Source organism: Dromaius novaehollandiae, chromosome 1 (genome assembly GCF_036370855.1).
Source record: "Dromaius novaehollandiae isolate bDroNov1 chromosome 1, bDroNov1.hap1, whole genome shotgun sequence".
Lineage (NCBI taxonomy): Eukaryota > Metazoa > Chordata > Aves > Casuariiformes > Dromaiidae > Dromaius > Dromaius novaehollandiae.
Window position 1 is genome coordinate 147,687,630 of NC_088098.1, and position 26,904 is coordinate 147,714,533.

General features: G+C 37.2%; 1 protein-coding gene across 13 annotated transcripts in view; it reads left to right on the plus strand.

Moving 5' to 3' along the window:
- The window catches only part of UBE3A (ubiquitin protein ligase E3A), a 57,286-nt gene that overhangs the window by 17,188 nt on the left and 13,194 nt on the right, over nt 1-26,904 (plus strand). For 7 of the 13 annotated variants that reach the window (XM_026103230.2, XM_064501905.1, XM_026103228.2 and 4 more), the window contains 3 exons: nt 3,442-3,486; nt 14,446-14,756; nt 19,054-20,312. In XM_026103230.2, coding sequence (XP_025959015.1) covers nt 3,442-3,486; nt 14,446-14,756; nt 19,054-20,312 — 1,615 coding nt within the window. Of the gene's footprint in view, nt 1-342; nt 409-1,651; nt 1,683-1,756; nt 2,309-3,441; nt 3,487-14,445; nt 14,757-19,053; nt 20,313-26,904 lie in introns of those variants that run through there. The other 6 variants (XM_064501933.1, XM_064501938.1, XM_064501921.1 and 3 more) reach the window with 5 other exon arrangements.

Genomic DNA, 26,904 nt, shown 5'->3' on the forward strand with positions numbered 1-26,904 from the left:
TTGAAGCTAATTCTATAAATAGAATTAAGTTATATTGTTTGGTTAAGATAAGTCAGCTGGCAAAGTCAACTTACTGTTTGCTTAGAGTGATTTCAGTGCTCACTTAGCTTTGCTCTGCTTGCTTTTTAAAAATTTGAGCACCCTACCGCTGCATAGCATCCCTCTCAGAGCCAAACCATCACTTAAGGGTCTCTGACTCTTACTGTGGTACTAAAATTTTGTACGAAATGTTAAACATACTTTTTTAAGCAGTTTGTTCAGTTTTGTTTTAAAGTAATTTGTCCAGAAGGCTTGATGATGATAAAATTTGTAGACTTGCATACCTTTACTTTTCTCTCCTAGGGAGTTACAGTGGAGGTAAAAGGAGTGGCTTGCAGAATGGAGAAGTTGCTCCCTGTGTTGTTGGAAGTGAGCCACCATTTGAATTTGCTAGCTCATGCTGCAGTATTCAGATTAGTTGGTGTCTCGTGATCAGTTTCTACGATCTAAATCAAAGCTGAAATTTGTAAGAGCATTTGCTCTGAGATTTTCTCTGAACAGAACCCTTGTTTCAGATTTTAAGCATGATGAAAGAATGTCTAGCCATACTATGTAATTGTTTTTTTGGTACTATTGCCTGCTTTTAGGAACAACAAGGTATCTTGTTTGTAAACAATTGGATATTAAAGAATAAATAGCTTCTCAACAAACAAGTACAATGCCTATAAATAGACTGATCTTCTATGGTGCTTTAATGAGCATTGAAAGCATATTTTATTTGGTGCTTACATCGTCATTTGAAACCTTTTAAAGCACAGTTAATGAGTGGATTCATATTTCTGTAGATGGCATTTGTAGTGAATTTGCTCATGTTATAGAAAACAATACGCTAAAGGAATTTGAGCCATTGTTTTGTACATCCACTTATCTGGGAGGTCCAAACCTGTTTTCACATAGCTAAGTTTTATTTATTCAGAACTTCCCTGAAAATGTAAGACTTCCTCATATCTTTCTTGGTTGTCTTGCAGAAGGAACTTTTCTGCAGCATAGCGTGTACTGAACTTCATTGTTTATTCAAGCTCAGATAAAACATACATAAACTATAGAGACAGAAAAAGATCTTGGATATACTAATAGTTATATAGACATATCTGTGCTGCAGACTATCAGCAGCCTTTTTTGCATGCTAAGTTAAGATGCCAGTCTGCTCTTTTAATTCTGTTGTTCTTCATATTGCTGTGTTTTTAAAGGCTTAAAGTGACTAATATTCTTCCATTTTTTTTTAATCACCACTATTATTCCACTGGTATTTTTATAGCAACTTAAAGTGCTACTTTTATCCAGAGTTTCATTGTGTTGCATTTTCTTTGACCAAAACAAAGCAGATAATGACTGCCTTAGACCTTCCAAGCTGGCTCTGTGCTGTTTTTTACCTCATGAATGTGCCTAGAGAAGCTAGCCAGTGTGAACATAAACACTCGTCTTTCCACCTCTCCTCAGGTTGTATGGTTTCTAGCACTTACATGCCTGGGCAGATAATTAAAAAAAAAAAAAAAAGTGAGGTTCTTTTCTCTCTTTTAAGTATTTAGTGATTTGCTTCAGTCACTGAGCTGAAGGGAAATGAAGTTTGGTTTGTTTTGGTGTTGACTTTTTTTTTTTTTTTTTTTGGCAGCACCTGTTTCATCATTCCTGAACTTCAATCAGTAAGGGAAACATAATTTGGAGGGGATAAATAGAGACCAAATCTTAAAATGTGTCAGTTTTCTGTTTCCAGTTAGTGGGTGCTTGCATTTTTAGCATCAGTATAAGTTTAGTTGGATAGTAAGTTCAGAATTTTGTCTCTTGCAAAAGTTGAATTCTATAACTTAGTGAAACATAAATAAACAACTTCCTGCACCATCCATCATTGCATAGTATCCAGTTAGCCCAGGAATTCTAAGTTGTCTGGCAGAAGTGCCTTCTAGGCATTGGTTCTGTTGGCGTAATGCAGTTTGGTAAAATACAGAAAATTGCCAAGATCTGGTATAATAGTAAAGGAACTGACGCTTTAAGTAGAGAATTTTGAGAACGTTCACAACTTTTACTAACAGGGACCAGATAGTAAGAGAATTTGCATCAACATAATGAAACATAAGAATAGAGGTAGTATTTCAAGAGATAGGTGGAAACTTTCCAAAAACATTTAGAATAGTATAGGTAGATATGTAGTAAATCTAAAAACTATATAGAAATTACTGTAAACAAAGACTTCCCTAGTTAAGCAGGCTTTGCCATAGCTTTACCATGCTAACTGAAGTCCTCTAACAGAAATTCAGATGAAACCTGCAGAGTGAGTTCTCTTTCTAGATATTAGCTCGCTTCTGTTTGAGAAAACTCTGTCATGAAAGGCATTTTTGCTTGTATAAGCCAGAGTCTTACTGTTATTCCTGTGCTAAATTTCTACTCCTCGGACAATTAGTATCCAGCATAGCAGTTCTGGCCAACTGTATCAAAGTCTATACAAAGTAAAAGTTGCATAAGGATCTTTAGGCTATGATTTCAAGGCAGTTTAAGGTGATTGAAGTCAAAACTGCTGCACTTCTACTGCCTTGTCTCCTGATTCTGGACTCTGATCTGGCTAAAAACTCCCTGGGTGGGGAGAAGTCCAGAGGAAAGGAAAAAATTAATCTGTCAGAAAAATAAATGTTAACTCCCAGAACCAGTGCCACAGAAGATAGATGACAGGAATAAGGAGGAGCTGAACAACTGTAATTTAGCCTGGTTAAGTTAATATGGAACTTCATCCTCTAAATTACTCTATAAATTAAATCAAAAGGGGTAAGCAAACTGCACAGCTGCTGCTCAAAAATACTGTCAATTAATACCTTTCTGAATACTAGTGACTGACATGTTGGCTGGAATGAGGAGACAAACTGTCTGGAGTTCTGCTCTCTCCCATTAAATGCTCTGCGAGGTTATCCTATGTCCATAAACTAGAATAATGAAAGAAATACCTGGAATCTATTTTGAGATTCTGTTGAGATCTGCATCTGAGCTCCTTTTTCATAGAGTCCAACTGTGCAAAAGACCTCTGTTTTTAACAGTTGATCACTTATTAAACTTTAGCATACCTTATAATTACAGAAATGGTTATGAAGAATTAGCCCAGAACTGGTGCACTGTCCAAATTGAATATGGAAGTACTGCCAGCAGAAATCTCTTGATATAGCTGTTGTTATGTAAGCTGTGGAAAAACGCTGTCCTTATTAGAGAAATTTGGCTTATGCTATTCTCGGGTTTTCTGTTATAAAATGCACTTTCTAGAGTTTTGTCAAACAAGTTAAATGTGTAAACGCACGAAAGCTAATGCTTTTAGTGGCAATGTAAATAAATGTATTATCACTTTCCCATTTTCCTAACTCTTCATATTTTAATGACTTATAAAAGCTTAAGCACTGTTTGTTATTTTATCTGTATTTGCAGATCACCAGGAGAACCTCACTCTGAAAACATTGAAACTAGCCGAATGTAAGTAAATGAATGGATGGGTTTGTTATATCTTTAAAAATATTTTGAACATGTGTAACAATTATTCTTGCACCTGGCTGGGGGATGGGGGGGGCAGAGAAGCACAAAATTAAAGTAAAACTGTGCAATAGCTTGTGGAATTTCCTTAGAAAACTTCAAATTAGTATTTTGCTATGGTAAAAAAGTAATTTTAAGCCTCTGTAGAAACTTTCTCAGCAATAATTCTGGGGGTTTGGTTTTGGGTTGTTGTTTTTGTTTTTTTTTTTTTTTTAGGGGAAAGAGTTTGAAGGGAAAGTTCAGAGGTTTAATTTAATGTGAACCAGTAGATGGTAGCATAATACAGTGTCTGAAATCTACAGGCCTATATTCAGACTTGACAGTAGGAATGTAATTTCTACCTGCTATTCACTAACACATTGCATGGGCTTGAAGATAGCTCAGTACTAAGGTGCAATACCTGCTGGTATCTGTCATGGATTGCTGAACTAAGAAAAAAGGTCTGACTTGATTTGGCAAATCCATGTATTAGGTACTTCCAGATACAGAAAATCATCTTCCTTTCACTAAGCAGTATTCATCTAGCATCTTGCTAGCAGTTCTGAGCTTTGCTGGGATCTTCATCAGCCTAAAAGTCAAGGCAAGATTGTGTTAGGCAAAAATGTTTGTTTCCATTTCAAATTGAAAAGGGTTTGGGGGAAATGAGGGGACTTTTAAAATTAAATAAAAAGTTATTTGGAGTTTTCTTCTTCTGACAGTTGGCAAACACATTCTTTGCTAGCTGTTTCAACCATCCTCTCCTGGAATGCAAACAGGGAAACCACAAACATTGCTTTCCCGGCTTAGAAGAGAAGTTCCAAAATAATAGAGTGTAGCCCAGTGGTTAGGGTACTATGCTAGGCTTCAAAAGATCTGAGTTTGTTTCTCTTCTACCACAGACTTCTGTGACCTGAAACAAATTAGTCCTCTCTTCCCCACCCTCCCCTAAGTGGTCTAGCATTTTGCACATTGTGAGCTGGATGCCAATTTTAGGGTGTTTTGCAGGCTAGAGACATGGTATGAAGTGCTTAAGGATTTCTCTGATGTAGCTGCCCAACTTGGAGGGACAAAGCTGAGGTGAGCCCCTCCACGTTGGATGCATACCCATCCTTAAAAGTAAAAAGGAAACAAGGAGCACTTGTCCCATGTATTTTTGAGCATTCACAGCAGTGAAGTCTTCTCTTGCACTAAGAGGAGCAGTTGCTCTGGGAAGGAGTTTGCTCTCTCTCTCCTTTCCCGTCTGTTACATTAGTGCTGTCCAGCTGCTGGGGGGAGCATGTTCTGAAAGAAATGAAAATCTGTAGTAGCAAGCTTCTGTATGTACAAGGGTTTTGTTGGTGCAGAATGGTCATCAGAATTGTTCTGATTATGTAGACTCTTGTTGATTGTCTAAAATAGATGCTAGCCAGTCAAGCCGTAGGGATCCACACACATGCTTTAGTAGCAGTTATACTCAAATACTGAGTATCAATTTATATTATAATTGCAGAGTGTTTAATGCTGTATCATAACATGTGCATTATCAATTGCAGAGAATTTCTGCAATCCTGCTACATAGTTACTCTTGGCACATAAGGTGGGATGACATGCTTGGTAGCAGAGTTTGGCCTACAAACCTACTGTACCCCTAAAATAACTGTTGTTTAGATGCTAATAATGCATTAGTAAGTGCAGGGACTTATGCAAGTTCTTGTTAATTGTACAATAAATGTATAAGTTGGTTTGCTCTGGTTGGCTGACATTTGGTTGTGTTTTGCATAGCAAAGCTCTGTATTAGGAGCATAGTTACATATGTTTTGCATGTATTAATTAAAAGCAAAATATATACTGACTCTTTCAGACTCTGCAGCAAATTCTTCCATGGGTAAGAGTCTTATTTATCCCAAACTCTTCAAATTCTAGCTTTATGCCTGATGAGCATCCTGGTGTTAGCTCAGAGTTGAGACCTTTTTTTTTTTTTTCTTAGCATTCATTCATGTCTTCTATTTTTTTCCTCAAGATCAGTGCCTTTGCCTGTCTGCTCCTGTCACAAGTCTGCAATAACTTCCAGCTTTGGTTAGTGTAACTTCTTTGAAACCTGTTTAGAGCTAAATTGTGGTTTTTCATTGCTTACTTTAACAATAACTTGAATCTTCTTACCAGTTCATGTATCTTCACTGTATGGCCACATATCAAGGCCATGGTGTTGATATTCTGATATGGTGCAGGTTTTCTGTGAATTCAGCTTTTCTTTCTGGTTTTGAGAATGGTATGCTTTTCAACTTTGACATTTCTGCTCTTTAAGTCTTTGAACCCCCCTGTCTAAAGTGTTACAGTTACATTTGATACACAGTCATCTCACCTTGGGGTAGGTTCAATATCTGGTCTATTTCCTTTGAAAGACGGCAAAGGAAAAATTCTCCAGCGGCTTCCAGTTAATATGCCAGAGAAACAAATTATGGCCATTGCAAATACATACAGTGACTGTATAGGTATTAGTGTTTCATCATACCTGCTTTCAGTTGCCACCTTGATGCTTCCTAGACATAGGACACCTTAAACTGTTTTCCTCATAGTCAGAAACATGAGCGTAGCCTTGAACGTGAGCCAGCAGTGCACCGTTGTGGCAAAGGCGGCCAATGGTATCCTGGGCTGCATAAGGCAGAGTGTTGCTGGCAGTTTGAGGGAGGTGATCTTTCCCCTCTACTCAGCCCTGATAAGGCCACACTTGCAGTGCTGGGTGCAGGTCTGGGCCCCCCCTTACAAGACAGACATGGACACACTGGAGCAAGTCCAGTGAAGAGCCACGAAAATAATTAAGGGGCTGGAGCCTTTCTTACAGGAAGAGAGGCTGAGAGAGCTGGGACTTTTCAGTCTGGAGAAGAGAAGGCTCAGGGGGATCTCATCAATGCATATAGATATCTGATGGGAGGGTGCTAAGAAGATGCGGCCAGACAATTCTCAGTGGTGCCCAGTGACAGGACGAGGCAATGAGCACAAACTGAAACACAGGAAATTTCACCTGATCATAGGAAAACATTTCACTGCTGTGAGGGTGGTTGAACACTGGAACAGGTTGCCCAGAGAGGTTGTGGAGTCTCCTTTCTTGGAAATATTCAAAACCCAATTTGACTTAGACTTGGGCAATCTGCTGTAGGTGGCCCTGCTTGAGCAGGGGAGTTGGAGCAGATGATCTCCAGAGGTCCCTTCCAACACCAACTGTTCTGTGATTCTGTGAAAACACTGGTAGGTTTGCATAATGAAGCCCTGGGACATCCTGTTCATGGCCTTTCTATCAAATCTTGCCACATGTAGAGATTTGGGGGAGGGGGCGGCAGGCATTTGTTGCTTGTTTTATTGCCATTCTTGGAAAGAAAATTTGTAAGAGGTATCTTTCTGCACACCTGGAGCCTTGCACAGTGTTATATCATGCTCTGTTTAGGATGAATTTAAAAGTGCCTTCACAGAGCCTCTTCCAATGCATCATTTAGCCAGGCAGTGACTCCCTTGAGGAATCTTCATCAGTTAATAAGACTGTGTCTGCTCTACTACAGAATTATTAGTGTCTTAAATTTGGCAACTACTTCAATTACACTAACAGTGTCTATTTTATCTTTGCTTCCAAGAGCAAAAGTGCGGTAAGATGAGGTGAGCTATTTCTGTAACAATTTGAAAGAACAGGAGTTCAAGATTTTGCTTTGAAGTTTTTGTGGGGAAAAAGATGCATTTTATATTTAAAAACGAAAATGGAAAAATGTAACTGAACCAACTGTTTTACAGACCTTGGTTCTCGTAGAGTCTGCAGAATACTGTAACTTTACCAGCTAAAAACAAACAAACAGCTTAATGTGGCAATAGTTCTCTCTGAAACTGTTCAATCCACAGATACTAGACTGTTCTTAAACTGGAAACTAGGGTGCTTACATCTTCTGACCCCTTCTTATTTACACGCAGCTTCTGCGTAACCATGGTCATGCTTCTAGGACAGTGTCATAAGGAATGAAGGCGTAGCAGAAGAATGTAACCATGGAAACCTGACTTATAAAAAAAAAATCTGGAGTCAGCATTTAGGTTTCTTTACTGCAGGTCTTTCTTATATGAGGAGAACTGACCATTGCAACATGTATCAACATTTTTTTTTTTCCCTCTTGAATAGCGCGTCTCCTTTATCATGCTTTCTACTGGAACACTCCAGTGGTCCAGAAGTAGAGAGCTGATGTCTCCAGATTACTGTTGTGATATCATTAATGGTAACACTGCAGTGACATAGCTCTATCAAAGAAAGAAGGTTGATATCAATCAGAATTCAGTGTATAAATACTCGTGCTTGACAAATTTAAGCTTGCTCAGTGCATGGAGTTTACTTTCTGTAATTGTACTTGCCAAAGTGTTAGGACTTGTTTTAACCTAGGGAAAAACATGGAAGGTAGTATACAATATGTATTTTGCATAATACTTAATTAAAATATCATAGTTTGTTCTGTCCTGGATATATGACAGTCAGAGTGAGTGGTTCCAGCAAGTATGTGAAGTTACTGGGAAAGTGTCGTTCCATTTCTTTCCAATAAGGCACAGTTGCTATAGCATTATTGTGGTCTCACAGCTAGTACAGAGTATTAGAGTTTAGGACTCCACGTTTAGTAATTTTAAAACAAAACTTGGAGAACTGTTGAATATTTTGTGCAGTTTCTTATCAAGTAGTATTAATTATTCTTTGGAAGTTTAACAGCTGATTGAGGGTTTTTTCTTTAAAATATGAACATTAACAAATGTGTTCAAACTGAATAAGAAATTGTAAGTTTATAGTTAGGACTAAGTTTATTCCAGCAGTAATTCAAGTTACTCTTTCCTTGTAGTTTTTTCTTTTAAAAAGCATGAATTTATTTATTAAGGCTATCTTTCTCCCTGCCTTTTCAGAAGGCACTGATTCTATGAACCTGAGTATAGCCTTTTAAAACATGGTACAGTATCATAATATGCCTACATTCCTTGCCATTTATATTTGTGGATTGCTTACAGTAACTGTCTAATAACTTGAGTTTCCCCAAAACTAGTTATTTAATGCCTTCAGGTCTGTAATATCTTGCAAAAAAGAAAAAAATCGGGCATTCTTCCTGAAATTGCTTGGTTTGAAAAACCCAGATAATCAGTATGTTGTTCATCTTAATTTATTGGATAACTGATTATTGGAGGCATTGCATAGGTAACAGGGCACTGCATGTTTCTTACAAAGGACAAATAAGACTGGAATATGATACTAGTTGGTCTGTGGAACCATGTTTGCTCCATGGAGTCCTAGCTCTAACAACAGCAAGAGAAAAGGGGCAACAATGAAGGGTGCATGTCCCAAATAGGACTGTTTCAAGGTAATCTGGTCTGTGGGACAAGATTGAGATATGTGCTGACCATGCTCTTGAGCCCCTGCCTCTCTTGCTCACTTTCTTTATTGCTACATAAAGCTGGGGCAGCTCTTCTGTTACCTGTTTGCAGGTGGCCCTTCTCGAGCAAGTGCCATCTTTGCCAGCGTTCAGCGCTTTCAGGGGCAGAGCGGATCTAGAATATGCAGGGAGGGGGGAGGTCCCTCGGGTGAAGCCACTACTGTCCCAGGGGTACAGGGGGGTCCACTCCAGCCGTGGGAATGCACTGCACAGGAAGGAACGAGGCTTGGAGAACACTAGCTCCATGCCTGTGTGCATTTGTGCACGTAGGCTAGCTGGGATCCCATCTAAGATGCCTGGAAGCGAGGGACAGTGCTTAGCTCCAGCTCCGGGTGGAACGCTTGGCAATTCTGTGTGCAGGCCACTTCAAAAGGGTACGTGTGGGCAGGGCCTTTACTGGAAACTTCTGTAGCGCTACCATTATTAGGCTAACTAAACAGAAGAAGGAAACCAATGTGCAAGGGTTGAAACTGAAACTCTCAAAAAGCAGTATTTAGATTCACAAAGATGTCCATTCATGGCCTGCATTTTGGGCTTTTGACTGTTTTTGTTCTGCCGGTTGTTTTATTTCCTGAAGTATGGTGTAATCGTTGCAACTGTGTAAGTCACTTTATGCTCATCTGTTAAGGCATATACTGAAAGCTGTTTTGCTATTAGTACTTAAAAAAAACAAACAAACAAACAAACAAAAAACCCTCCTTTTTTTCCTATCCAGAAGATGAACATCAGTTTTCCTCTAGTTTCCATAAGCATTACTGTTTTTCATTTGTTTGGGATATTCCAGCAGTATGCTTATTGGGGGTTTTTTGCCTTAAGAAAGTAAACAGCTTATGAACATTTTGGCACTTCTGAATTCCTAATGGTTTTGTTAAAACAGACCATTGTAAATTATTTGTTTATTAATGTTGGACTTCTCAGAGTAATGTGAGGCTTCTGTGTAAAAATCATATAAAAGTGTTCCCAGGTATGTGTCCCAGGTAGAAACTGTTCAGAAATGTCTTATTTAATGCTTCATTTAATGTTCATATTTCTAGACAGCTATGAATCCTTCATACTATTTCTAAAATTTAGGTAAATTTAAAGCTAGAATGATGCTTTTATACAGATATCTTTAACTTAGGGTAAGATTTAAAACTTGGGTGCAAATTTGCTCATTTGTAGTTGAAATGTAAAGTAGTATATACTTCAGATTTTTCTGAAATTCCTTAAATGTTTAAATTTCTCATTTTCTCTGTTGCACGATGGTATTTGCTTTATGTAGTATTTTCTGTATATTAAGATATTTGAGAAATAAAAGTTATGTGCTGTTGCACAGCAACTTTTGAATTGCTAGATAAAACAAATTCAGCACATTCAATTTCTTAGCTAGTGTATATGTTTTAGACATCCAAAAGTTACTTTACAACTTGGTACACTTTTGCATAAATAAAAAGGTAGAGGCTCAGTGTTGCATGCTTCCAGTGATACTCCACAGTTTTGGCAGCATTGCAATTACAAATGCAAAGTAATTACAGTTGGCTTTCTGTTTTTTAAGAACAATTAAAATGCCTAAAGGCATCCTTATTTAATTCTTAAGTACGAAAGTAGTTCAGCTGATAGTTTTTATAGAAAACGTGCATGTGAATTTGTTGGACTTGAGGGGAAAGAACAACATGTATGTTTTAGACTGTTCTCTCCCCACTGCTGAAGTAGGGAGTCTTGCCTGTGGAGGTTGTACAAAGACCTCTGTGTGGGGAGTTGTCCCTAAGGCAATTTGTGAAGCCTTGGCAGCAGTGACTGTGCCAGTGCAGTTTCATACTCAGATATGCAACAACAGTGTGTGCCTTTGTGAACATGCGTGTAATTAAGTCACTGCAGTCTTAGCTACATTGGAAGATGTCTGTGTGCTAATATATAGTAGACTTGTTGGTGAATTCAAGTGACTAGTTATTCTTCACTAGATCCAAGTGTAAACATTTGGAGTGAGTTGTAGATTTCACTGTGCAGCATGTGCTAAGAACAGAGGTGTTTTTGCATTACCTCACTCAATGAATGAGTTTCGATGCCTACAGCTAAGAACATAGATTTTTCTGTGTAGTAGAGGAATGCACCACAAAAGAGAGTTTTGTCCTCTGGAGATACCGTCTATGTTCTTTTAATAATATAGGAAGCTTAGGCTCTTGGCTTAGACATGCAAGCAATGTGCCTTAACACTGGACAGTAGAGGTGCTCCCTCAAATACCTAAATGGGGATGTGGTATGGAATATCTTACTGTTCTGTAAATTCACACATTAGCTTACTCCACACTGCATTCTCCTAAAGTGCCTTGGTGGACTAACACCACAAAGGGCAGCCATTATGGTGGACTCAGTAAAGTTTATTCTACCTTTTTAGGTCTATGTCCTCACTTTAAGTCCCCAACTTTTTTATTTACCTAGATAATTTGCTTGAGGTCGTGTGAAAAGTCTGTAGAATAGCCAGAAAACAAACTTCTAAAACTATAATTAGTATAGCAAATTGTATTCCATAGTTCATTAACTGAAAATTAGATTTTTTTTAAACTTTCATTCTGTAATAAAATTTCACAGAACTTAAATCAGTGAATCTTTAGCCATGGGTCAAAATAAAGACACTTGTTAAAAGCAATATTACTATAGGCATAGGAATGTGTAAGAGAAGTAGTTGACAGTTAAAGTGAATCTGTAAGTAGATGTACAACAGGCTGCTAGAAATGCACTAGCTTAGTTATGGTGGTGGTAGCAGACAGTTCTTTTTTTCTTCCCTGTATTTTCAAGTACAGTGATTTTTGACATGGCAGTCTATTTAAAAAAAAAAAAACCCACTTATGCAAAACTTGTTTGTATAATTCTTTATACATAAAGATCCAGAATCAGTGTGAGATTCACAGTGGTTCTGCCATAGCTTTTATAGCATGTTTTAAAACTTAATTTTCATTAATGCCTCAACTCTGCTTCTCCTCATTCCATCATGGTATATATGGAAGCAAAAAGTCCCTTAGAAGTTAACTGTTAGAGTTGGTGACAGCTCTAAGCTTGGCTTTGACCACCAGCATTTCAGATATGATCCAACTTGTAATGAATGGAGTGTTGTTCAATATGATATGCATTATCAAAATAGTGTTTGTGCACTGAAGTTACTTTACTGAAACCTGATTTAACATAAGCTAGAAGAGTGTGCATGCTTCTTTAACAGTTTCTCCAGCTTGATAACTGCTAAGCTCTTTGTGTTTAGGGAATTGGTCTCTTTACACCATATATTTAATCTAAATAACAACTTCAGCTGCTTTAATTGAGAGATTTGTATTTATGATAGTTATGAGAAATAATCCATATAACATTCATAGGTATATTGCACAGATCATAAAAAAACAAGATTATAGCAAAGATCTTGACTTGCATTTAGACTGTAGTAGAGAGAGAAGGTGGAAGGAAAATGTGATGAGGAAGGATAAGAAAATGATCATGTGAGTATGAAATAACTGTCACTTTGTATGCACTGGGGAAAACATTGTCACTGACCAGGATGAGAGAAATTAAAGGAACAGTAAGTTTGGAGTTGAGCTGGAAAGACCTTTCATGGAGATGTCAAAGTAATGCATAGATTGCAAGAAGAGCAAACAAGGAGCACATTGGTGAGACCTGTGGCCATAGCTCAGGTGTAGAAATTCAGTATTAATGAAAAAAATAGTTTAACTTGATATACTTCTCTGCTTACAAATGATAATATTTCACACTTTAAATCTGAAGGTCTAGAATGATTGAAAGAATGATCACAGCATAAAATCTTGGCATTCCAAAAATAGGTGTCTGTGAAATCATGTACTTGTATTTAAGCTGTGTGAAAGTAATTCTGTTTTTCTAAACTTCTATTCTAAAAGCTGAAGTATGAAAGAGATCAAGATCAAAAATGTATGTATACATATTTCTTAGAGCGAGGCAGGTTTTTCTAAGTCTGTGTTTAAAAACTGCATAGGCTACAACTTTGTTCCTTGGATCAGAATACAGCTGTTCACTGTGCAGTATTTGTCTTGATTATATGATATTGTTGGTGCTGCTTTGTTTTTCATTATCTTCCAGCTCAGACTAGAAGTTTCAGGAATATCTTTCTCTTCTTTTTTTTTTTTTTTTTTTTTTTTTTTATCTTGGAGCTCACTAGGGCATTTGGAAAATCATGTAGACAGTGAGGAAGGTTTTCTTTGTATGAAATATTTCTTTCTCTTTCACCTCTCAAGATCTCATGATCCTAGAGAAGATTAAGGACGCTTTCTCTTCTCAAGCAGCTGCATTGGAACCCTGATAGTTAACCAGCCCATATTAACAGCTAGTTGCAGCAAGTGCTGAGTAGTACCAGTAGGTCTGGTACTTCAGTTATTCCTTCACATAACCTGTATGTGCATCAACTTCTGAAAAAGGCAACTTTAAGTTAATTATCACAATATCTGTGTTTTTAACCTAAAGTTGAGTATAAAGGGTAGGTGTTATACCTAATCAAAATGTTAATAATGTTGTTTCATAGTTGATATTTTCCATTAATAACTAGTTTTTGTAAATGAGGTGAAGCTTTTCAGGTTTCTTTTCAAAACATGATGAAATGCAGTGCTCTTGGTGCTGCATGAGGCGTTGTTCTGTCTCAGTTACCTTCAACTTTCAGCTAAATTCTTTAACATTTGCATGTTTCTGTAAAGGTCTATGGCTTTATTAATTACCCAGCTAGATTTTTTTTTTGTTGTTTATTTATATATAGTACTGAGCACAATGAACTGCTTGGAGATGGTTGTAATTTTTGAAAATGTCTGTCATATATAATTGTGGGAGAAAGGGGAGGATTTGGGAAATCTCTTTATTTAAGAGAACCATATTATGGTGAGGCGAGATTATTCAGCTTTCAGATTATTTTTAACCGTGGTTTTGTCAGTAGTGTAATTAACCCAGGAACTTTTTTTCCCCTCTCTCCCTCTTTCTCAATTAAATAACAGAATAAATATCACATAACCTAGGTCATCTGGAGTCTTGCAATTGTCCTACTAGTGTACTAGTGATAGTTTTGCTAGAAACATGCCTGGATCGTTTTTATTCCATGCATCTTCCCACTGTCAGTGGCAACTGTACCTCAGTACTATACATCAAAGACTCAATTACCTGTACAGGATCCAGTTCTGTTTTACTTTCAGCCTTGCTTTGCATCTAAATCACTCTCTTTTTCAATGACAATTGAGATTGTTCAGAACTGAACAAGATTGTATCCACCGTAATGTAAAGCTGAATACTGCACACAAACAGGCTTTACCTTTCATTTACATATGACCCACAAATTGTGTGTTAAATATACTTTCATTTGTCAAGGTGAGAATCCTGCATTTAAAAAATTTCCTGATGTGTCTTGTCTGATTCAGAAATCTTGTGTTTCAGTGCCTGACTAATCTCTGCCTTGCTGATGCTTTTGAATGAGCTTTGTATGTAAAAGCCCTACTAATCCTTATACTTACTGTTTGAATGTTTGCTACAGGAAGCGAGCAGCTGCAAAGCATCTAATAGAGCGCTACTACCACCAGTTAACTGAGGGCTGTGGAAATGAAGCCTGCACGAATGAATTTTGTGCTTCCTGTCCAACTTTTCTCCGTATGGATAACAATGCAGCAGCCATTAAGGCCCTCGAGCTTTATAAGATTAATGCAAAACTCTGTGATCCTCATCCCTCCAAGAAAGGAACAAGCTCAGCTTACCTAGAAAACAATTCCAAAGGTGCCCATAACAATTCCTGCACTGACAGAAAAATGAACAAGAAGGAAATGCAAGGCCCAAGAGATGACTTTAAAGGTAAGATGCTATTCTAGAATCTTCATAAAATAGAATACATTTAATATGCACAACTATAAGCCTTTGTGTTTCAGTGTGGTGGTGTTTTGCTGATGTCTTAAGTACACTGCAATATTTGGCCTGTAAATATTTGATTCCAGATTCTGAAAAATGGCTCAATCAATGCTGAACCCTACTTCCAAATCTTGATCTTTACCACATCTGTGTTAACATATGTATGCATTTGTTGCCTTCTGAGACTACTGTTTTTGCAAATATGTAGGTTCTCTTAAATCCTGTTGTATGTCTGCTTCAGTCTTGTTAATCTGCCTTGTTTCATAACTCCTCTGTAGTTAACGAGTTATGAAAGTTGCACTTTGCTTGACTAATTCCAGTTTCTGTGTTAAGAAACACAACAGTTGAAGGGAATATGATGCAGTGGATGGTAGGCTTGGATAGCAGAATGGAGAGGGGAGGAGATGGGACTTAAACAAAAAAAACCTGGAAATTCTGTCCAGTATGCTTGTGTTGGACTATCCACTCCTTTAGCACCTGCCCTTCTTGTGACAGTACTAGATTAAGCTCTTGCATTTGTTGTTGCATTTTACCAAATGGTGAGCCTTCCAATTATGACCACCAAAATAATTATTTACAAATAAAGTTGTTTGAGGAAGCACTAGAGAGAAAAGGACTGTTATATAAGCTGATACCTTGATTGTTGACTAAAAATATGCCTTGGAGAGGTCTTTAAAAATGCATCTAACCAAGCCAAAACATGTTTAAGCTAAGTAATTTGTAAGCTAATGGCGGGATGGGGAGAAATAAGGTTCTGTACGTGTCTCTTCAGACTTCCATTTAGTTTATCAAACTTTACTTTATTACTTTCTAGGATAGTAAATACATACTGCAAGAATAATGTTGGTCATACCCAAAATCTGTGATGCAAACAAATCCCAAGCCAACTGAACTTAAAGCCATTAACCTTTGAACAAAAATTATTTTTTGAAGTACTGTTGCAATAAATGGTATAAACACAAGTTCAAATTCATTGATTCAACCAAGAAAGGTGAAACTATTTTCAGAAAAGAATAAAAAAGCTTACAGAATCAGCAAAGAAACATAGCTTTGCTTGCATTGTGCAAGAGCTAAGAGGCTCCAGTCAATACTGGCATCAGTTTGTCTTTTGCATCAGGTAAAGAACAGATTTCCCCAAATTGTTCATGAACTCAGTAAGTGGGAGGGGAAAAGGGATCCCATGTAGTGTTAGTCTGGCAAGAGATACATTAGGTCTTTGTTTTGGGATAAATATTATTCTCTTAAATTTTTGTGTATTTTTAATAGAGGTGTGTGTATGTAGGATTTTCTCCCCCATGCTACCTTCCTCTCTCCCCAAGATAGATACCTAACAGTCTTTTTGATCCATCTCCAGAGACCGTCTGTTATCTAAAGCAGTGACTCAGACTTCATCTGTTGCCGAATGATGAGTATTGACCTGTCTTTGTAGCTGAATGGACAGAGAGCATTAATGTGTTCTTAAAGCTCATCTGAGAGTCTTAGTTACCTTTGGAATCAGATTATATTTAAGGAATCTGACACACTAAAATTCTTTCATGATCCTTCTGCAACCACAGTTGCTGGGAAAACTGCAGTCAAATTTAAGAAAGCCAAGGAAGAGGATATGCAGCTTCCTTTTATGTTTGACATAGAATGTAAGTTTTAAATAAATTGAAAGAAATGCCCTTCAGAAAGAATTACTTAAATTACTCCTGCAGTGTTAAGCCCTAGAACTATTATGTATTAGGAATACTGTACCTGGAGACTCTTGTCAGCACGTCAGTAACATTTCATAGATGACAGTCCAAAAAGAAGAAAAATAACAAAAAATTACAAATATGTAAAAAACATGGGTTAGAAATTTAATCTTTTATCTATTGCTATTTCAAAAATCGGTATCATAATTAGTCAGGAAAGCTCTTTTCAACTCTTATCACTTAAACACTTAAAGGAGGAACAGAAAGGTCAGTGAACAGGCAATGAGCAGACATACACGACAAAGCTTCTGTAAAAGATAAGAAGAAGATAATTAATGACTTTGCTAATTAGTGTTGTTGACAATTTATAGATCATGCACAACCTTTTTTTTAAGTTTAAAAAAAGTCCTCATTGAAATTGAAAGGTAACTACTCTTGGATCACTGATAAAGCTTGATTTTATGTACAGATTTGTCATGGAATATCACAATAAGGTTTGAGAGAAGATCTGCATTTACTTTGGTGGATCACTTAATTGCAATAGAAAGGGTGAGAAGGAAGGTTGTAAAAGCTCACAAATTCAGACAAAAGTCAGCCAATAATTGACTTGAGTTAGAAGGAAGCTTCATTTGTTTGGTTTGTTCTCCAGTTGATCAATACCTGATACAGCTGTATCAGATGTAGATCATGGTTAGAACATAAAAATGGAGAGGACTGTTATGGCAGGTCAGTTAGAGCATGGTCACAAAATATGACTTAAAACTGTCATGGAACTGCAAATGAAATATTATTTTGGCTGGAAACAACGCATGCTTTGTGCCTTATATAAACAAATGACAGGGGAATTCCTGTCAAGAGTATGGGAATTTGAAATGTGTTGTATCAGTAATAAGTTTACAATTTTAATGGCAGTTATACTATGAATAACCTTTGTGCCCTCGGGCCAATGAACTTGAGGCTGTAATCATCATTTGGAGGAGCTGTGCCATAGAACAGCATCTGTATCCACTGTTAAATTTCTTTTAGACCAGTTTGCTACTTGCACGTGCACTGCAGCAAATAAAAACAGTAGATATAGTACTAAGCTTGCATTACTTCATAATATTTTCAGTGCTATTATTTTTTTTCTTTAAACAGGACAGATCTTAGTTTTGAAGCTTTTTCACTGTTTTCATACTGATGTGAAGTTCATCCCAATAGCATGACATAAGCTTAATCTTTCCTGTGTTATATGTACCCTAAGAATGTTCAGGTGCTCTGCTAAAATCAGTAGATTGTCTGTCTTTGCACCATTTAGTTTGTATTTCTAACCTAATGACTGCTTGAAGGGAATGTTAGTGTAGGCAATCTCATTTTAAAATATTTTAACGTACACTGTCTTCACCAGTAAAACAGTATGCTTACTACTTTCCCAGAGGTGGTCATACTAGTGTCGTCTAGGGATACAGTTCTGTGATGTGTGTTTTCAAAGCTGTAGAGAAACTATTGCACAGATTCAGTTCTAGTTCTATGTAAAGCGTGGGTCTAGAAGAATTTGAATATTTACACTAGAACATGCTTTCAAGGTTCTGAAAAACATTTGGCAGTAATTCTACTGATTCTACTAGTAGCACTGGTACTAAATCATACACCTGATGTGAAAGTGTTTGTGGGTCCCAGTTAAGGATTAGCATAGAAAGCTGTAAATGATGCTTTCTCCTCCTCTTTTCTAAAGAGAAAGGAAGATAAAATTAATAAATGGGCCAACAAATGAGTTATTTCACACTGGTAAAATCAGACAGATATTTGGAATCCATGCCAACGATGCCTGTAAATCACCTTATTGGTTTGAATAGCATGTTGATGAGTATGCTTAAATTGTTCACCTCTGTGAGACCTCATGTACAGAGAAATAACCCACATGCCCAACTGTGTGCGGAATTTGGAAGGTAGCATAAATTTCTGAACGTGTGTTGTGTTTTCTGGAATGACTTCTGAGCATCAGTTTAGTATGAAAACTGTTGCAGAAAGCATTAAAAACAGAAATAAAGAAATCTTATACTCCAGTTAATATGGAACAAAACAAATTACTGAATCTTTTCTTCAAGATCCGTTGGGGGAAAGAGCACTGATTTCATAAGCATGTGGACAGAAGAGGTTGATACAATTTAGTTAGGGTATAATTTAATGACTTGTGCATAAACTGCGCAGATTTACTAGAAGCGTTGGTGCTCTGTCACACAGTTTTATTCATCAAGTCTTTTAAAGTTTAAACCTCTTATTGTTTTAGTTGCTCTTGTTTAGGCAATGCAATACTATTAAGCACTACTAAACGTAGTTAATCAGCTGGAAAACAGTTTTACTAGTGCAGCTAGTTCTCCAGTCGTTGACATCCATGAATAAATGTTAGACTAAATCATAACGAATGAAATCACGAACCTTCATATTATTGAAATTATGAAGTATATCTATCTTGAAATTATCAAGCACTCATACTGTCTTTTCCCAAAGTGTGTTAATAATGACATCAGATGCAGATTCTTGATTAGAGCAAGTTAGAAATGTGATTTCTCTTTTTAATTTTATAGATGTGACTTTTCTAACAGAAGACAAGATCTATGAAATTCTTGAACTATGTCGAGAGAAAGAGGATTACTCCCCATTAATCCGAGTGATTGGGAGAGTGTTTTCTAGTGCTGAAGCATTGGTACAGAGTTTCCGAAAAGCCAAGCAGCACACCAAGGAAGAGCTCAAGTCTCTTCAAGGAAAGGATGAAGATAAAGATGAAGATGAAAAGGAAAAAGCTGCCTGTTCGGCTGCTGCTATGGAAGAAGATTCAGGCGCGTCGTCATCGTCATCATCATCGAGAATAGGTGATAACACACAGGGAGATAACAACCTCCAAAAACTAGGCCCTGATGAAGTGTCTGTAGATATTGAAGCAGTCAGGCGGGTCTATGATAGATTACTTTCTAATGAAAAAATAGAAACTGCCTTTTTAAATGCACTTGTGTACTTGTCACCTAATGTGGAATGTGACTTGACTTACCATAATGTGTACTCTCGGGATCCTAACTATCTGAATTTGTTCATTATTGTTATGGAGAATGGCAATCTTCATAGCCCAGAATATCTGGAAATGGCTCTGCCGTTGTTTTGCAAAGCAATGAGCAAGCTGCCCCTTGCAGCTCAAGCAAAACTGGTCAGATTGTGGTCTAAGTACAGAGCAGACCAAATTCGGAGAATGATGGAGACATTTCAGCAGCTTATTACTTACAAAGTCATAAGCAATGAGTTCAATAGTCGTAACCTAGTGAATGATGATGATGCTGTTGTTGCTGCTTCAAAGTGCTTGAAAATGGTTTACTATGCAAATGTAGTAGGAGGGGATGTGGATACGGATCACAATGAAGAGGAAGATGAAGAACCCATCCCAGAATCCAGTGAACTAACTCTACAAGAACTATTGGGTGAGGAAAGAAGAAATAAAAAAGGGCCTCGAGTAGACCCACTGGAAACTGAACTTGGTGTTAAAACTATAGATTGCAGAAAACCACTTATCCCTTTTGAAGAATTTATTAATGAACCACTGAATGATGTTCTAGAAATGGACAAAGATTACACTTTCTTCAAAGTAGAAACAGAAAATAAGTTCTCTTTTATGACCTGTCCCTTCATATTGAATGCTGTTACCAAGAACCTGGGATTGTATTATGACAACAGAATCCGGATGTACAGTGAACGACGCATAACTGTGCTTTACAGCTTAGTTCAAGGACAGCAGCTCAACCCATATTTGCGACTTAAAGTGAGACGTGATCACATCATAGATGACGCACTTGTCCGGGTAAGTCATACAGCAACATAGAACTTAAGTATGTTGGTTTTGCCTAGTGCAAACTACACAGCCTCTGACTAACTGAAAACGACTGGTTGAGAATGCAGTATTTTATGTATTAGATTTCCTCGGGAGAGGCCAACTTCTGTATCAGTACTCTTTCTTCGACTGTCCTGGATCATCTGTTAGTGGGCGGGGGGGGGGGGGGGGGGGGAGGGGGTTCAGGTGGAAGTTTGAATTAAAGTCGTTCAGTTGTGTTTTCTTGTGGACTTCAGAACTTGTAGATATAGAAGTCTTTAGAGTGACTACGACATAAGGAGAAATTTTTCCAAGTGTTGTTGCAGTTCTGTGTAAATAATGTTACGGCTGAGAATAAGGAAGTAAGACCTATTGGTACCTGAGAACTGTGATGGCAGCCTGTTTCTAAATATGCTGGCTTCTTAAAGTAAAACTTAAAATAAAAAGCAGTGTGTTGATACCTTTTTTGAAGACAGGATACAAACTATGAAAAATATTTGACAGCAAACTCTTTTCCATAAATATATCCTGTAATTTTCTGATCTTTCCTCCTTTCTTAGTTTGTGTTTACTCAGCTGCTGTTTCTTCAGGAGTTCGTTTGTGTGTGTTGTATTACTAAGTAAAACACTATTTGCAGATTTTTAAATTAAACTTGCTTTTAAGGCTTGTTGTTGAATAGCCAGATGGATCATGTGTTTGGGCAGATGAACAGTACCTCTTTTCATCTCTCAATCCAGCTGTTACTTGCAGTTAATTTTTACCTCTTCAACTGCTACTGAAGGTCAATCGTGAGGGCCTTAAATGGGCTTCCACCTCAACTTTGTGAGTACCTCTTAATTTTCAGACAGTCTAGCTGCTTCTTGGTAATTGCTGATACAACTTAGGGAAAAGCTTTGTGTCAAGCACCAACAGGAAAAAATTGCAGTGTAGGAATGACTTTTGTCTGTAAACTCAGTTATATTGGACAAATGAGAAACATACTGTTCTAAAATTAAACCCTACTGTGTACCAGTTACCTAATTTAAGAATGTTCTTTGTAGTTTTGCAACCTCTGTGGCATATAGTTGATTCCAACTATATTTTGTCATGTTAATGTAATGGAACTCATTTCACTGACTCAATTTGGCTTTCAAATAAATGAATACTGAAAAAAGAGGGAGGTGAAGTACTACTGCTTTAGGAGAGGATGGGCTGAAACAGGGTAAGAACTAGTTTCGGGGAGGGGTTCTTCTAAATACCGGTTCCAGCAGAGAGGAAGCACACCTTCCTCCGTATGCTCATGGTAGGAAAGAAAATATGTAAATATGAGAAAATGCATTCTTCTGCATACCGCTTGTTGTGGAATGGCATTTTGAAATCTTTGAGGAAAAAGTACGTTGTGTTGCTTAGAAACCTCATGGGCAGCATCAAGTTGGTGTAGTTACTATATTTCAGCTGGGCCCCAACAGTCATCACTGTGCACATTCTTGGTCTGTTGGAAAGGCAGGCAATTTAAATCAAATCAGTTTAAACTCTAGCATATTAATTTAAATTGTGATGCATTTGCAGCAGCCTGGCACAGCCCAGCAGTCTACAAGTACATGTCTGGGCAGTTACCATAGATCTTTTTATGGCTGTTAAGCTAAGCTGCCAGAACATGTTAAATTATGGTGACCTGACTCTGTCAAAACCCCAGTGAGAGCAGGGATTTTAAACTGTTTATTCTGAGACAGAAAATAAAGATAAATTTGCATGAAATTCAAGCAATCTGAGCTAAATTGTTCTTGTCAATGAGAACAAGTGCAGGCCAGGCACTTTCCACAAAAGTGGAAAAGAGATTATATTCAAGAAAATGGAGATGAATGAAGACTTACTGTCCTAGTTGGAGGAAGGGAGCTGTGGGTGCCATTTCAAACGGATACCAGTGAGATAGCTGTTGTGAAATGATGTGGACTTAAAGGAAACTGTGGTGATAAATGTACTTAGTGGGTACAGAAGTCACCTTTTAACTATTGATATGTTTAAATAGATGATAAGAGGTATCTATGTTCAAGAAGAGTTTTTAAATAAGTGAGGGAAATAAAGGGAATGAAACAGTACAACGTCTCTGTTTATGGCGGTGTGCCTATGTCTTTGTTTATTTTTGTTTCTCCTTTTTATAATATCAAAAAGGATGCAATAGACAAACTCTCTAAATTTATTTCCATTCAGATTAAATGACTGAGAGGGCATAAAAGATGGCATAGAAAAGATGAATAGGAAATAGTTTTTCACAACTGGTAGCACCCTCTCATATTATCAGGAAGCAGGCAAAAGGACATTTTTTCCATACAGTATACATTTAAATTATGGATCTTGTTCCCAAGAAAGTGTAGATACTCAAAGTAAGTTCCATCAAAAGCTATTAAATACAGGCATTTGGCTGTGACCCATAAACACAACTCAGGAAGTCTCTAAGCTGCAGTCTGCTGGAAAAATATACTGGGAAAATACTGTTCTGTACTCTTTGTTTTCTTTTTCTTTTTTTTCCAACAGTGGATGCCTGACCTGTCTGTTAGATAAATCTGTTACAGATCTATATACTGCTGTTAAAGGGACTTCCTGTGTCAAAATGGGAAGTGATTTTAGTAACCGTCACAATTTGCTTTCATTTTCTAATAGGTGTGAAATAGGTCTGAAAGAAATCTTCAGTCTTATGTCCCAATCCTAAAAGTGACTTACTGTATCTCTGATTGTAATCAAAGTTGGAACTGCAGGTCAAGATGACCTTCCTGAAGTAACTTGAGGCTGTTCTTTTCGCACCCTTTGCTAGGGTGCAGAACAGTCCAGAATTTGGGAAATTGCTTAAGGCAGGTAGCCTGTGCTTCAATAGCAACACTGGCAGCATCAAAACTATGTGAAGGCTACATTGTGTGGGCTTGCATCAGTGATGGCTGCAGTCTTGGACATGGTATTGAACTCTGGAAGGGCCTCACTGAAAGCTATTAAAAAGATCTTGCCGAGGCAATGGTCGTCATTTGTAAAAGCATATTCCTAGATCTTTTCACTGTCAAAATAGTTCCTAAATACGTTTAAATTACAGGTAAGTAATATTTTTAATATTTTACTGTTGGGCATTGCAATATTAACTCCAGAGGCTTGAATTTTATGAAACCCTTGATCTGAATACAGAGTTGTTTGAATTGTAAGTAATTTCATATTCATCTCACTAGACATATTTCTAGAGAACACTCACTGCAGACATCTTTGACTATATATGAATTAAATCTGATAATTGAATGCTAAAAGAATTCTCAAAAATATTGGTTAAAATGAGGATGAGATGATCTTAATCATATTTTTGTATTGATGCTACATATTTTTCAAGCAAATATATCAATCAGTTTTGATAATGATTTATCTTTGCAAATGGGCAAAGTACTGATCTTTCTCTGCTATTTGGTTGAGCTCATTAAGTTATCAGCAAGCTGTTTTTCCCTTCTCAATACTTTACATTTTTAAACTTTTAGAATTCATTATGTAGGTTCTCTCACTTTTGGGACTTCACTTGCCAGAGCTCATATCTGTTATAATGAAGTAATTTTATTACTCTGGAGGTTTTTCTTATGTAATATTGGGAATTTGAAATAACACCTTTTAAATACTCGTTTAAAGCTGTTAGTAAAAGAGTTGTAGTTCACTCTGGAACAAATAAAGTTAAGCAAAACTTTCATTGACAGATTCATTGTTCAGTTTCTTTGCATGTATGCCATCAGAAACTTTATTTTTCTGTTGTTTATTAATACGAACCTAATGAAGTGTGCTTTCCTGTATTATATACTAATTGTATACTTACTTGTATATATGTTAGTCTGAAATGTTGGGGGGATGATAAATGTTAATCCTCATTTTTATTATAGAACCCTTACATTTGGAAGTTGGTAGCACAGTTTTTGAGTTCGCAGTCCTTGAAAGCAGTTAACCTGCATCCTTGTGTCTACAGAGTTTCTGTTCAAAAAGTTAGCTGTGCTACTGCTGAGTCACGTTATGTGGATGTGGTAACATGAAAGGAAGTTTATCCTCAACTCCCCTCTTCTGTCTCTTCATCCTGCATAGGCTATTTCTTTCATCCCCTTCCTCTGAGTTCACTCTTTTTTGCACAGATTATCTGCAAATTTATTCTCAAGTAGCAGTAATTGAAAGGGTATCAACTATGATATGCAAGTTCTGCAAGTGAAAATTTGGTGGATTCCTTTAGCAGAATCTTGCTGGTACTCGCTCGCAAACTAGAAACTCACTGACAAATTACAGGTTGAATTTAGAGGGCTGGCAGACAGTAAGCCTCCCTTATTTGCAAATGACTCTGCTAAATGTACGGATGAGCAAAAACTTCCATGTAGCAGCTAAAATCAGTAGAGAGATTTTTCCGTAGCGCATCAGAAACAAAGTACTCCAAGAGCTTTGAGCTGCATTGTGTGTTATATGTTCAGCTGAAAAATCTCAGCGCTAGCATGCCTTTGTAGCATGCTGTGTCTGTCTGACTGATGTAGGAGGCTGTACAGGCAAGCATATGCATGAACTGTAAAAATTGACTTGATGTTTCTTGGTCACTTTTCTTTAGGATAGTGCTACACATGCAGTTCTCCACAAATTGTAGTGACTGGTATGTTGTGAGATGTTGCTGGTACTTTCAAACTCAGTTATGTTCATGTCATTTTTGCCTTCTAGCCTGGAAAGTGTCCCACCACTGTCTTGAAGAGAACTTTTATGTTACATTGTAAGAGCTTGATTTATTTTCTCTTATTTTAATAGTTATAACTGAATAGAGATTATTTCAATTTCTGTCAATTTTAAGAAGGTAACTAAACTCTGATGGAAGATGTTAATGTACAGGTCTTTCAGGAAAGCAGAGTGTTCCGCAAATGAAGTCAGTTACACTGTCTCCTATGCTGTGGTGCAATAACATGTTTCAACCAAGAAAATACAGATATTCTGTATAAAGGGATGTCTCAGCTTTCAGCTCTTCAACTTGTAGATGGTCAGTTCTTGGTGATACGGCTTCAGACACATAATACACATACTTTCTGGGAAGTCCTTGGAAAATGTAATGATGACTTTATCTGCTTGGCCAGTCAAACCATCATGACAGAAAGCACAGACTTCTAAAGCTTCGGGAATTCACGTAAACATAGATTGAGTTTATCTGGCAGCATCTATGTGACAAGATTGAGGCTGCTCTGATAATTAAAAAAAAAAAAAAAAAAAAAGGCAAAGCATTTAAATTGAGGCTCATACTTCCTTGCTTTATAGTCAGTGCTGGAGTTCTGCTGAAACTCAGTTCCTGTTTAGTATAGTGACTAATACTGTGTTTTCCACTGAATTCAGTTTTTCTTAAGCATCAGTGTTGAGATACACAGACATTCAAAGGAGCAGCTAAATCTGCAGCCTTCAACTGAGCAGCTTAGCAACACTCTCCCAGTTATAGGGTCTACTTCAAGAAACAGCAGGCTTTGACTCGAAATACTGGCTTTTAGGTAATCCTTTATCTGATTTCCTTGCAGACATTCATGCAGTCTTCCAATCTGTCCAACCAGCAGTGCTCAATTAAGAGCATTCCCTTCCCTCTTTTTAATACTACTTTTCCTTTACATCACTTATTGCAGCATAGCAGTCTCATCCAAAAAATCATTTTGAAATAGTTTTAAAAATTTCTTTATATGTATAAATATGAGCACTCTGCGTAATACAGACGCATCGCTATAACACAAGAGAACCTTTATGCTATGAACAAAGCATTGCTGTCCTGAAGGAGATGCACAAGCAATACCTGATTTGTCAGAACTTACCAGAACTTGTAAAATTTGCAAAATAGTTAATTGCTGGTGGTAGATATTACAAGGCCAACAAAGTCATGAATGGGAAGAAGATATGTATTCTTAGTATCAGTTCTAAGTGGAAAGGATTCTGACAGGAGGATTCTGTCCATCCAGGTTTAACCAATAACCTGTACTTACAGTCTTCAAATAAATACTACTACACTGTTTCTAAAAACATCCATCAGTCATATTTAGAACAAGGATCAATCTCCACTGTGCTATTCAGGAGTAAACTTTTTTTTAACACCTTTATAAAATGTGTAATTTAAAATTTAGATGAAAGGCAAGATTAAAAATGGCACTGTTGTGGTAAGCTTGTGATGAGGATATCTTCATTACATGCTATCAAAGTGAGGGCAGGGGGAACTGCAAGCTGTTTTTATTGCAGAAGTATAGTTGACAAAATGCAGTGAATTTTAAAGAATAAATTTTGGTTAGTCTCTGTAAGAGCTAAAATAGTTTGCTGCAAAGGATGTGTAATGGGCAGACTGCTTTAGGTAGCATGTAACTAAGTTCTCTAAAGAACCCTGTAATTTCTTATACATGCTAATTTGCTAATTTGAACTCTTGTTTTCACTTTTTTAAAGTCAGCTTTATACACTGTGGAGTTATCCTGTCTCTCTTCCTGGTACCGGTTTTCAATACCAGCTAATATCATTCTCCCCACACTTGCACCTTTTGCGTGAGGTGCTTCAGAGTCTTCAAAACCCTTATGCTAACCACCTTTAGCTCTGTCACTCATCTGCCCT